Source organism: Palaemon carinicauda, chromosome 26 (assembly GCF_036898095.1).
Source record: "Palaemon carinicauda isolate YSFRI2023 chromosome 26, ASM3689809v2, whole genome shotgun sequence".
In the NCBI taxonomy this organism is placed as follows: domain Eukaryota; kingdom Metazoa; phylum Arthropoda; class Malacostraca; order Decapoda; family Palaemonidae; genus Palaemon; species Palaemon carinicauda.
In genome coordinates, this window is record NC_090750.1 from 74,422,127 (window position 1) to 74,436,500 (window position 14,374).

General features: G+C 36.8%; 2 protein-coding genes across 2 annotated transcripts in view; both read right to left on the reverse strand.

Moving 5' to 3' along the window:
* Positions 1-6,733, reverse strand: part of LOC137620228 (thymidylate synthase-like) — a 29,527-nt gene extending 22,794 nt beyond the window's left edge. The window contains exons 1-3 of the mRNA XM_068350464.1: positions 6,585-6,733; positions 5,147-5,244; positions 1,268-1,403 (exon numbers count right to left, since the gene is read on the reverse strand). Of these exons, the coding sequence (XP_068206565.1) occupies positions 1,268-1,403; positions 5,147-5,230 (220 nt within the window). The 5' untranslated portion in view covers positions 5,231-5,244; positions 6,585-6,733. The remainder of the gene's footprint in view (positions 1-1,267; positions 1,404-5,146; positions 5,245-6,584) is intronic.
* The window catches only part of mwh (multiple wing hairs), a 321,568-nt gene that overhangs the window by 189,740 nt on the left and 117,454 nt on the right, over positions 1-14,374 (reverse strand). The window lies entirely within an intron of this gene.

Sequence of the window (14,374 nt, forward strand, 5' to 3'; positions counted from 1 at the left end):
AAAGTTTTTTATAGTTTAAATAGATATTTATTTCAATGTTGTTACTCTTCTAAAAATATTTTTTTCCTTTTTTCACAGGCTTCTTTTTCCTGTAAGAGCCCCTGGGCTTATAGCATCCTGCTTTTCCAACTAAGGTTGTAGCTTAGCAAGTAATAATAATAATAATAATAATAATACATTGTGTCCCTTCCTGCCCTTCTGTTACATTTTGTCTCTTCAAGCTTATTCATTATATTTAGCCTCTCCACACTCCTTGGTCTGCTCACAATCATTCATATCCTTTGGTATCTTCAAGCTCATTCATTTCCTTTGGCGTCTTCACATTTATTCTTGCACTATGGTATCTTCACATTCAGCATTGCCCTGTGATATCATCCTATATACTTCCCAAGAATCTATTCTCATTAATATGTTCATGCTCTTTTAATCCCCTTTGTCTCATCACATTACTAAAATTTAGTTTATTTTGTCTCATCACATCAATTAAATTTAGATTCTTTACTCTTCACACTAATAAAATTTACAGTTCACACCCCTTCCTCTATCCACTTCTTGCACTCTTCACAATCAGTCATTTCCCTTTTGAGCTCTTCAGCATCTCATTACATTGGGTCTTTTTAAACAAACTCATTCATGGTTTTTTCTTATACTCATTCATTATCTATGATCTTTTCCACATTTTCCTTCCCTTTAGTCCCACAAAATGCCTCTCTCCCCTTTGTTCTTTCAACACTCATTCGATTCCTTTGTACCTATAAATGCTTTTGGTCTTTTCTAACTAGGTAATTCAAACTCTATAACTCAATTCTGCTCTCATTTACAATTTTTGCTATCTAAGAAATACATAGACAATCTGTACAAGTCTAAAAGCAAGATTCTTCGTTATCATTATTATTACTTGGTACACTATACTACATTGTATTGATATAAAGGTTATGCAAAAGTGATAAATACTGTATTATAGCCTCAATTGATTTAATTTATTGATCTTTAAAAGTATCCTGGTGTTTTTGTAAGTGTTAGGTTTGTGGGCAATGTTGAAAATATTAAATACAGCACAGGTACAGTACTTTAAGAAATGGAACGTTCAACTGGATGCACTAACTTTACCCAATGAATGCATTTAAACTTATTCATTATTTGACTGAGATTGACCAATCAAGTGAGAGTGAAACCTTAGAAAAAGTAAAGTGGCTTTCCCCAACACTCGCCACACCTCTAACTATAACACAAATCATATCTCGATGAAACTATGTCAAATACTTACCATCTCTGAGAGAAAATCTCATCTGAGCTCCAAACAAGGAAATTGTTCCTGTGCCTGTTCTATCTCCTTTTTTGTTGCCAGTAGCAAGCGTTCTTCTAATTAAGTCTAAATATTGGTATTCATCGTGTCTTTCTTCCTGCAAGAACACAGATAACATTATATTACCACCAAAATAAATACAATTTCCAACAATGGGTTAATTTACTTTTTAAAACAATTTCTATCAAGGACTTATTATTGAATTAAATGACTAAACACTACAAAGGTAGAAAAGTAACATTTTCTTTCTAACACCTTCATAGCCTGAAGAGGAAAAAATACAAAATGCTTGCTTGCAATAAAATGTACACACCTAAATTGGAAACAAACCTTAGCACCTTAACTCCAGCATCAATTTTAAGGAAAAATTCAAATGAACTTCGGAACATTTCTAAAGAGCATTAAGTAGTGACTGCCTCACTTGGTAATCACCGTATATATGAACTTGCCATTTTGGTCTCTTCAAACTTAAATGACCATATTCTTGACTTTGCTCCAATTACTGAAGTTTCTGTAGACTCAAATTCTTCTAAAGTGTCATTTGGTTCTTAAAATATGACTTTATTCATAATAATGTAATAAAATTATTATAAATGAAGCCATTTTAGTTCTTATACTGATGTCTAATAGGGTTTGAATTTCTCCTCATATGGCAGCACAGCCAATATAAGAATTTGGAACTACAAATTTTCAAAACAATTTGTAATTTTCCTAGCTATATAAACTAGAGTCAATTAAATGGGTTACTCCTAGTTTCATTTTCTATGACCAGACATTCAAAAAGAATGAAAGAAGTTTGATTGCATCATAAATTGCTAGGCAACCTTAGTGCATGGCAGCGCTGTGTCGTGGCATGGCTCACTTCACTCTCTTTTGGTCAAAGACTTGTGGCGAGGTTGAGGCAGGAACTTGGATTAAATGACTCAGGTTTGTATAGCTACAAAAAATACAAATTGTTTTAAAAATTTGTAGTCTATTCCTACACGGATACAAACTTCAAAGTCACTTAAATGAGAGTTATTTAGGTGGGGGGAAGTCTCCGTTAAGAGGTATACCCTCCCTCTGACTGTTACAATTATGTGAATGGGACGTAGTATCTAGCCCTGAGAACGGTGACTGACTAAGGTTCAGCGCCGTGGAGCATCCACCTCTGCCATCTGCTTTGTAGGCGTCCTCCCATTGGTGGACTGGTCGGAGGAATGACCCCCCCTTAGTAGGTACGTCTGCACTATCCTCTTCTGCTTTTGTTACCTCTCCTGGGTCCTCTCCATGCTTAAAAGGATGTCTTTAACCATGGTTTCTAACTGCTGCCTGCTGTGGGTGTTGAGGACCTTTTTTCTGCCCCCTTTTGGCGGTCCTTGTCGCTTTGCCGGAGGGGGACACTGCTGCGGGGTGTCACAGAGTAAGGACGAGACGGGAGGAGGCAGTCGTGACTCACTTTCCTCCAACTCTCCACAACTGCTCCATGATAGAGGGAGGGGGCCTTCCATTGGGGTGTTGCACAGTCTCACTGCTTCCTTCTTGGCACCTGCTTCATGAATTTTCAAGCGACTAAATCGTGTCACCTCAAAACCCAGTTGACCCTCTGAGGACATTGTCAGTCAAGAACTCAACAGTACGGGTTTCAGAAAGCAGGAAGGCGAACCTCGCCTCCCTGTTCTGTTCGATGGAGAAATCCTCCAACGGTAATGATGTTGTACTGTAAGGACGCAACCCTATAAGAAAACCTGAAGCTCCAAAAACCAAGAACCATGAATCTGACACGGATCTTGTACTAGAGACTTTTGTAAGATCAAGTCTTCCTCTGACCTCTTTGCTGGAGATCAGGCAAGCTAGAGGTCTGCTTATGCACATGTACAGTAGTCTCCTTCCTTTCTGAAAAAGTTAAAACTCAGTTCAGGGGGCACAGACTGAGGGAGAGCGGCCATCATGTGCTTAAGCGTGTTTTTATTGACTATCCCGTCTGTCTGGGAAGATCGGAGAGTGGGCATCCCTGAGTGATTGCACGCTATGGAGCAAGGTTGATGCTTCCAATAAGAGAGTGCCTGTTGTCATGACCACATTCATCAAACAAGTGCACGATGGGGAAACTAGAGGGGCCCGCAGTAGAGCGCAGACCTCTGCTGCAGCAGTCTATTTCTCGACCTTTTGCTCAACCTAGACCTTGACCTTAAAATGTATTAATTGGCGTGGATTTTCATACACTCAAATATGAACCAAGTTTGAAGTCTCTGTGACAACAATGTCCAAACTTATGGATGATAACGTGAAATGGACATTTTGTTTAATCGTGACCTTCCAAAATTTAATCACTTCCTGCTTTTTACATAACAATTAATCCCTGCAAGTTTCATTACCCTATGATCAAAATTGTGGCCAGGAAGCTGTTCACAAACAAACACACAAACATAAACAGAGGCAAAAACATAACCTCCTTCCAACTTCGTTGGCGGAGGTAAATATCTCTCTTTGTAGGAGCGTGCTGAAGGAGGCACTCCTAAAATCAAAGGATTGCGCGAGCATCTGGTGCTGTGCACACTATGCTATAAAGTGGTTTCTTATTTTTATGACAGCGTTTAAGCAAACTAGTGTGAGAGCGCTTTGTTGTACGCACCATAAGCAAGTACGTAGAACACCAACAAAGTCTGGCGAGACAGGTTCCTCTGACTTAGTTCACAGCAGTGAGTCTATTGGTATTCAATGAATCAAAGTCCAAACCACCTGCACATTCAGAGGCATATTGGTCATGAGTGTGCTCTTTAGTAGTGGAAGACGTGCGCCATTCTTAAAGATATGCAAGAGCAAGCATGTTCATCATACTTGGAAGGGCTTTAGCATCTTTTCCAGGAACTCCTTCCAATAAGGATTTCTTCGTATACCCAGAAGGGTGTTGTACAATTAGTGAGGTCTGGCTTGGCGGCTGAATATTATCCGGCTGCTCGAGCTCACACTTAAAGCCAATGTCATAAGACGTAATCTTAATCCCTCGAAGAGCTAAGGCTAGCTTTTCTCTGGATGGAGTACCCTTCATTTCTAGGGAAGGCCACAAGCATAGCATAGCATCATCAACTGGAAATGAATCTGATTTATTAAGAGATTCCTCCTGAAGGAGAGGCTCACTTGTTTTGCTAAGGGAACCAGCAAGTCTCCCTGCCGAGACTTGTCCAAGTATTAAATTACCAACACTCTTCCCCATCTTATCTCCCGACTGACGTGGAATGATCAGAGGAGAATACAGTGGTTCTAGATGATATCTTCCACCTCAAAGATGAGCCCAAGGTAGAAGAGTCGCTCTTAGACTTCCTTCTTCTGTCATGCTCATGTCACTGGGAGGGTGACCACTTCCAACATTTGGTTACAGGAGGAATCTAAGCAGCATACATGCCCCTGCATCAGGGGCACAAAGTATGAGTATCCACCTCTTTGCCACTCATGGAAGTGCTTAATTTTCTTGACACTTTCAGGTAGGTATGCATGTCCATCATTGGCATTGTCAGGCAACCACAATCCCACACTGAAAAGATAAGAGATGAAAAAATTTTAATACTGTACAGCCAAGTTGAAGAAAGCCGATAGCACGTCCATGTCAGTCGGCATCCGGAATAAAGGCAATTGCTCAGTTTACTGAAAAGAGGTTGAGGGTTCTCTACCTCCAGATGGTAGCTACTGGCTACTGCCGACTCCTTGAGGTTCAGCTGCACTAGAATCAATCTCCTAATTAATGGACAAAGGTTTGTATTCATGTAGGAACAATTCTACAACTATTGCCCAAGAAAATTAAATCGACATGAATTCTTATACTGTAAGCAAATTACAGAGTAGTATTATACACTTCATTACCTGTTCACCATTTACCACAGTCCCATTAGGTTTTGAATCTGTAACCTGAATATCCTCTTGCTTAGTTGTGATCTCTGTAGACATCGTGAAGAAATAACCTGAAAAGGGAATAATGCATTAATAGATATAAACATATTCCACAGAAATCATAATAGTACAACACAGTACTATTTGTAGCAAATATGGCATGTCTTCAAAATGCTGTACTGAAACCAATTCTATGACTCTATAAAAATAATATAAATCCTATATAATTTCACATCTTTCAACATAATACACAGCAGTTATTTTTCAATTACTTTGATCAAACTAATTATATGAATAACATCTAAGGAGCCTTTGTATATCAGCGGCCAGTTCCTCACGTGTTGATTAAAATTGGACATCAATTAACCCTAAACTTTCCCCAACCTAACCTACAAGCCGTGTCCTTACCTACTTACCTATCGGGGGGGCTACCGACCCCCTGCGACCCCCCTTACACTGTTGATTCTAAGTTGCACATAATAATACATACAGGTGGCCGCTATCATACATACACCCAGTAATACTCATTAGACTTGGCCATAGTATATCGTAAGTGTTTCAGACATTCATGACGAACAGTTATGGTAGTCGACCCACCGTAACTCAATAAATATAGAATTCCACCAGAAATCACTATCAAAAAGGTTCAATACACCTCATGATAGACTATATAACGGTATTATTTTCTAAAGGCCGCCTATTGGGTATTTTTGAAGTGAATTACAGGGCAATGTAACCTAGGAAAAAAACTACTGTTTCTTATAGAAAAAATTACGCTCTCTTCAAAAATGACACTCGTTTCCGTCGCAAATGAATAGTTTCAGAAATATATATACATCTATATCCTACGATAACGGGGGACCCCCAGTGGGAACTCAGGGTTTTGGGTGGGGAAAACATACTGGGGAAACGATATATAATTGTTTTCCTATAGTAAATAACGTGAATTAACCGGATTTGATGTTCATTTCGGTATACTTATCCACTTCTACCCTAAAGAACCTGGAACCTGAAGGAACCCTAAAACTTATATATTTAACGGTGCTTGTATTCTGCAAAACCTTTCGACCTTAATGGACTGTTATTGCAGAAAGAGCCCATAAAAGTACAAGTGACATCTATTACAAAGTTCGGGGGGCCTTGCCAGTACTAATTACCTCTTTCGAGTATTATTATTATTATTATTAAATGCTAAGCTACAACCCCAGTTGGAAAATCAGGATGCTATAAGCCCAGGGGCCCCAACAGGGAAAATAGCCCAGTGAGGAAAGGAAATAAGGAAAAATAGAACATTTTAGGAATAGTATTTAGCATTTCAAGTATTAAACGTTTCGATCCATAATAAACCAAATGCTTCATTAAAAATACTTAACCTGTCGCTAACATTCTATTTAAATGCACTTTTACTTACGAGTAGATGATTGAATCACAATAGAACCGATTGAATTGGGTAAAATGAGTGACAACGTTAGTAGACTTGACACTGATTGTTATGAACAGTTTTGCCGCCAAAACAAAGATAATTAGCCATGTTCTCTTCTTCTTTTTCAATAGGCTATAGGAAGGTTACAACTTTATTCTAAGGCGTAAAATGTGACTTGTAAACGACAACATAAGAAAGAAATAAGGGATGAAGACACTTATATGTTTAAATCCTATCTAAATAACACAAACTGTCAATGAAAGGGTAAAGTTTTTTTTATCTTTTTATTAAAAAGTTAAATTACATATTCTTTACAATCACAATATTTACAGTATAATCACATTTAATTGCATTTTTCTATAAACAAATCCATCTAATTTAACAATTTACAACATCACACATCTTGATGTTAATTTTTAGTCACTCAAAAACAATAATTTATATACTTTTAGGTGAACATTTTATTCATTCTTTCTTTATACATATTTTTCAAAAGCCACCGAACATATTGAAATTTACTCTTAAGAAAGGCATCTGTTTCCTCTTTCGTATATTGTTTCTTCTTACTGACCCAAACAGCATATAAATAACCAACTATCAATACAGTGGCGCTATTATAATCCTTTTTCGTCCTATATTTGTAATAGAACATTAGTGTGTTTAAAAAATTGTCCCTGTTTATGTCACAAGTATGAAATAATACACTTTTAAAGTAGGTAGTGTCTTCTAGGTAAGCGGAATCGTAGCAATATATATTCCAATGATAGGCCTACAGAATGCTTGATAGATTCAGACATGAGTAACATTAAATCAATTGAACATCTAATAGCAAGGATTTTACTTTCAAAAGAAGTTGTAAAATAATATACATTATTGCAATCCTCCCTAACTTGCGGTTGGAATTGTGACAACCCGAGTAATGTTAAACGGGAGGTAGAACAACTCTCTTGTTAATTTGGGTATAATTTGTAAAGATAATTTGGATAAGGAAAAATCCACTTTTCCGGTTACGCAATGACCCCTGCTCAGTACATTATTCTTAGTTTATACGTATCTGTATAATTATTACTGGCGACTCCCATGAACTATGTAATTGCTGTAGCATAATACAGGTTTTCTTGTGGATAGCAATTGAGCTGAATCTGTATCTATTATGGATTATATCGTGTGTTTATATAATTTGTTTGCCACTTTTATATTTTTTCTTAATCCAAAATTCCCACTTGTCAGTGACTTTCTATTGTTACCACATCATGGAAAGGGCTTCCTTTAACTTTTTCACTAGACCTATTTTTTACTCTTCTAGTAATTCTGGGTCATTCATGGGTATATGCAACCTAGGTCTATCACCTTTATCATCCTAAAAAAAGATCCTTCACTTATTCTTCCCAACGTTTCAGAACATCCTATTTCCATCGCCAATATTCTTAAATTGTGATAAATGAGAGAGAGAGAGAGAGAGAGAGAGAGAGAGAGAGAGAGAGAGAGAGAGAGAGAGAGAGAGAGAGAGAGAGAGAGGTGGTGAGATATGGTGAGTGGGATCCTCATAAATTGTAATGGTGTAAGCAATATTCTCATTCCCTCTTGTTTCTCTTTTCCAGTCAATTTTCTTTTGTGCATACTCTCACATCTACGTGTGACCATCCGCTTAATGAGCATGATAAAAATATATGAAAGTTGTATTAATTAGAATAAAAATAAAATAAAACCAGAAGTTCCAGATCAAGAACAGTGTGGATTTACAGGTAGCAAAAATGCAATATTCAACATGCGCACGTTAACAGAGAGGGCTATGGTGGCAAGCTACAAACATATGTTTTTATGTGTTTTATAGACCATGAAAAGGCATTTTATAAAGCTTAGACACTCACAACTTGAAAGAAATTTGAGAGAGCTTAAATATTGACGATACAGGCATTTAACTAATTGCTAACCTTTATTGGAGTCAGGAGGCTGCAGTTAAAGTTAACATTAAGCATAATTTAACATCATGGGTAGAAATAAAACAAGGACCAAGAGAAGGGTGTGTAATGTCACCAGGCCTCTTTTCTATATATGAAAAGAAATCTTACTGAGAAGTATATCGTGAATGGAAGGAATAGGAATGGGGGGATATAAATAAAAAAAAAAGTGATAAAGAGGAGGCAGATGGAACTTCTTGGACGTAATAAGAAGAGAAAAGATCGAAGTTTTGTGCTTTACGGTAAAGATAAGGGGGAGTAGAACAAGAGGCCAGAAAGGAAAAGTTTATGGACAGCTTACTAGAGGATGTCAATAGGAGGCTAAGAGCAGCAACAGCTGGACAATTTAACAGAGCTAAAGACGGGACCAGGTGAAGGCAATTGACAGCCCATTTCGAAGATATGCAACTACGTAAGGAAAACTAATGTTTTATTGTCCCGGAGTAATAAAATCTATGCTCTATGGTAAACAAATTTCTGACGATAAAAAAATCAATTATAGGCTGAGTAGCAACCAAGGGAAAACTTTCACTATTTCAAGTGAAAACCATTCCTGAACAATAATATCCATTATTACTGCGGTTAAATCATCCGTAGCAATAACCATTACTGTATAATTCCGGTTTCATAGCCAGTGCTGATCCTATGGGCCTAATAATACTTAACCTAGCAGGAGAATCACATACAGTACAACTTTAACTTGAAAAGTTAAAGCCACCGACCACTCCATCCCCCCCCCCCCCCATAAAAGCGAGTTGGTCGAACATGAAATATAAAAATGTTTGAGGTTAAATGATTCTTTGAAACAAATATATTAAAGTGACTTGACTGGAACCAATCAATCGATATATTACCTCTAAATGTCTTAAACATACAAATACACAAAACCTCTTGCGCATGCAAAACCATTTCTATTTTAATGATATTTTTCTATATTTTTTCTTTCATTTCAGTACCAGACCGTAAATGAATGGAAGATAGGTTTTAAGGGCACACACGAGAGAGAGAGAGAGAGAGAGAGAGAGAGAGAGAGAGAGAGAGAGAGAGAGAGAGAGAGAGAGAGAGAGGTGATACAGTAATTGGATATTTCTTGACCAGATTTAAACCCATATCATGAACTATGATATGGTACACGGTTCTATGCTACAAAACACTGCTAAAGAAGACAAAAATCTACAGACATTAAAATGACTAATTATTAAAAGAGATGATTACAGAAAATAGTATAAGACTATAGGGTAAATTGAAGTTGTAACATGCTTGGAGTTTGGATATGCAAACAAACTTCAGTCTCTCTTCCTAAGGGAGTATACCCACGTCTGTCACTAGTTTTGTTTTTGGCCTCGTGGTGGCAACTTTATAGTTATGTAGCGACCACAGCACTCTTGCGGGACAGGTTGCATCTTGCCTATGGTAATGTGTTCAATATAAGACTGGAGGAAGTATAGAATTAAAGGTTCTTCTGCTTCTTCTTCCCTTCCCCTTACTTGGAATGAAATTTTTGTATGTTACACACTTGATCTGACATCAATACTGGTAAACCACTTTTAATGGGACTGGACCTGTAAGAATGAGTTTTCCTCAATTCTTCTTTATGAAGGGCGGAGGTATTTCATTCTAGACTGCATCTCCTCCTTGGAGAAGTGGGATTCCTTCATCGACTAAGTACTAGACAGGCCCTATCAACCTACTCAGATTATGGGGTGATAGGAGGTTGCAGAACTTGCAGGAGTCATTTCCTTTGCTACCGTTGGGGATCAAACACTGGTATCTCCAGGGGGGGGGGGGGGGAATGAGCTAATCAGTTTTGTTCTATGGGAACTTTCTACCTACCAATGAGTGAATCTCCCTATTTTAGGACAAATGGCTTGTATATATAGGAGCAAATAGAAATTTTTCAAAGTACCAGTTGGCGTCAATGACCTTAGATGTCAGGATGCCTGAAAACTTTAAATCAATCAATCAAAGTACCAGTAATTTGTATTTTTCCTAGCTATGCAAACCAAAGTCCTTTTAAAGTTATATTTCTCACCTTAATTGCCCCTCTCAGTCCTGTGCCAAAGGTAAAAAGTCAAGTGCTAGATACACAGGTGAGCAGGGCTACTTTCCCCCACTCGCCACGTCATCAAAAACCTAGTTATTGATTTCAACGGGCATTCTAACTTTGCTGGAGACATTCCTATTTTAAAGGAATCTGGTTTTTATAGTCATGAAAAATAAAAACTACTTTTAGAATGTTATATTTACAGTGTACAGTAGTACATTAGTAAATGTGAAGTTCTTTTATTAGTAATTAAATTAACAGGCTATGAAACACTTGATTAAACAAGACTTTTTATTTAAAAATAGTGAACAATTAACAATATCAAAGATCAACAAAACATTCCCCAATTGAAGTACAGTATACTGTATTGTTTAAACGAGTGATTTAGCATAACTTTAGTATAGTATATTGCACAACAATATTAACTTTTGCACTAAAAATAAGAATTCAAACATTTGACACCTAGAAACTGCCTGCTTAGATTAGGTTTACAGGTTTAACATGATATAATAAATTAATAAGTAGCCACTCATTACAAATTTATTGTAAATATTTTTAACTATACTCTTAGATTTTGTTATACTTTCTTATGCAAAACAATTAACTATGTTTAAGTCTAATACCTTGATCATGAACAGGCATTCGAGTACATGGGTCTTGGGTCTTGAGCAAGTATCAAAGTACTTGAACAATGAATACATGTAATACCTGTACAGGATAGAGTTAACAGAAGAGGATGTTTTCAATAAATATAGAAGTGTTCATGTTGCCCTTCATAATTCACCCATATCATTTATGAAATAATGAGAAATATGTATTATAACAAATGAAATTTTACCTAATTTCTTATTCATTGTTAACTCCGAAAATCAATTCAATGGAAAGTGATTTGGAAAAAAAAAAGGATGAACCATGCTGAACTGGTTTTAATGTATGTCTGAAACAATGAAACTTGCAAAAATACCTTATGCAAATTCAAACTTCCCAATCGAGCCATGAATGAAACTATTTTGGAGTAATTTTTCAAACGTACGTACATTAATTTCTCTGATATACAGTAAATTATTTTATCAGGTAGTTTATCAAGAATCACAGAGATTTAGATGTAAATACTTATAAGTCTTTCCTATGGTTGTATGTTTAGAGACAGCTAGCTCAGTGTTTGAAGTGGCCAACAAATAATCACAGATGTGGTTGGTTGCTTGTTTTGGGTATTGCCTACTAACCCAACTGCTGCCTAATTTTTCTTTGGCAATGGGGACAATTCAGAACATGATTATCAAAATTTCTATTTAATCCACCTAAAATACAAACAGTTCCTTTAGATACATGTAGAAGACTCAATCCTTGAGTGGCATGTACTGTATTACCTATACTGTACTATGATAATAGTACCCGAGACCCTAAAAGGTCATTGACATTTCTGACAAGGTATGGTTAAAAGATTTAATCATTCTAGTTTACTTTTAGGAAGATGCAGGAGAACCATCCCTCCTACATATGAGAGGAAGATTCATGTCATATATTTGCAATAATTAAAATCTTTAAAGAATAATGCATCTTTTATACAGCCAAACCTGCGACTTCCTTGTTCACAATGGATCATAATGGCTGGATTGGAAAGTTTCTTCACAAAAATTAACTATAAGCTGAACTAGTTCTAGTCACTGATATATTACTCAGTTTTCACCAATCAAAATAAACATTCCATTGTCTTTGATACAGATTATTAGTACACTTGTTTGGAGACTATGAGAAACAATCTAGAGGATAAAAAAAAACCCTCGCTTCTGAGAATACAATGGATAGTCTTCCATGACATTAAATGTATTCCATATGGGTTTGGGTGTATCCCCTTCAAAATTTGTCTGAGAAGATTGGCTTTGTATGGAACCTACTCAGATACTCCAACGTAGGCAACAGATCTGTAAATCAGTTTTTGGAAACGCTGAAATTATTTATCACCTGACAAATAATGGTGAACGGTGGAAATGCGTAAAGATCCAAATCCGATCAGTCTTGTATTAGGGTATCTACATTCCATGCTAGGAGATCCTTAACTCGTGACCAAAACACTATCTTTTTGTTCAGTGATTTTAAAAGTGTCTAAACTTAGTCACATCCCATCAATTACAAATTTCTGAACATGCTGACAGATGTTCAGTAGGGGACCATTCGTTTGGAAGAATTTGGTTTTTCCTACTTAACTAATCAGCCAAGATGTTAAATTTTCCCAAAATAAACCACGAGAGAAGGATTATGCCTCTCAAATTTATCCAAGTCAATAGGACCTCTACTATCCAGTACAGGAATTGTGATTAGCATCCCCTTGGTTCTGGATGTAGACCAATACTCTCACATTGTCTGAAAACACCAAAATGGGTTTTTCTACTACCAGTGGTAAAGGCAATACTCTTCGAAGTTCCTAGTAATTTTCTACTACCAGTGGTAAAGGCCATTAATACTGCTCGAAGTTCCTGGTAATTGAAACAAAGTTATTTCCCGCAACATCTATTTTCCTGACAAATGCATAAAAAGCATCTGTGAACAATGAGGTTTCAGATCTTCACTTCCAAGGAAACTCTCTGGGATAACCAATTATGATCATCCCACCAACACAGCAGTTGGTGTTAGTTCTTCATAACTAGAATAGAGATTGTTGCTATCATTCCCAAATATACATCCTTCAGAGTTGGAATCAGAAGACTTTTTCAAACTGACCAGGATACCAACCACTCCAGTAACCTTAGCAACAACACTTGAAGCCAAATATTTTCCAATGAATCGGTCAAAAATAGCCCATCGTCCAGGTATAAAAGAACCCTGATCCCCAGAATCTTAATCCATTTGGAAATGGGGGCCATCATCCTGGTGAACATTGAGGGGCTGCCCTGAGACCGAAATATAGGCACTTTAATTGGTAAACCTTTGAGCCATTGACAAAATGAAGGCATTTCCTTGATTATAGATGAATACGATTGTGAAAATATGCATCAGTAAGATCTATTGAAAACATCCAATCACTTTTCTTAATTGCACCAGAACTCTCGAAGATGTTTACATTGAAAACTTTGTGAGAACTGTAAACTTGCAGAGGTTTCACACATCTAGAACAGATTTTGTCTCATATCTAACCCAACACTTTGGAGACTAGGATTAACCTGTCATAAAAACCCTACGTGTTCAAGATCTTATCCTTTTCCTAAGTTTTACATTACAATTTCTAGTTTCAAAATCTGTGCCTTCCCAGTATTTGATAGATAATTCAGACATGAAATTGGTACTTGGAACAAATTAGTGAATGGAATCTATTTGAATCCGGTAACATTTTGACAACAGCAAGCACCAAATTGGGAGAAAGGCTCTCCAAAAGGTGATAAAATACTGTAGTGGGAAAGTCTTCCTCAAACAGAAATTTGCTGAGGAGGACTGTCATAATGTTCTCTGATAAGCTAATAATGTGCAATGCCATCCAAAAAATGATGCAACCAATCAGTTTTTGTCAAAATTTTAACATTTATCTAAAACAGATACACTTTGTTCTAAGGGAATCATACAATATGCTATGCTTTTGCATAAGAAATAAGAAGCTGCTTAAAGAGCATTTACTTCAGCGAGTGGTGTGATAATAGGATCCAGGCTACCAACTCGAGTCTTCTGCTTTGAAATCTAGTGGTCTAAAGGAGTGGCTTGGACTGCAGGAAGGCAAGGATTTCTCAGCATAATGGTTTAGAGTACAGTAACTAAAGAACTCTTCATCTATGAGAGGATCT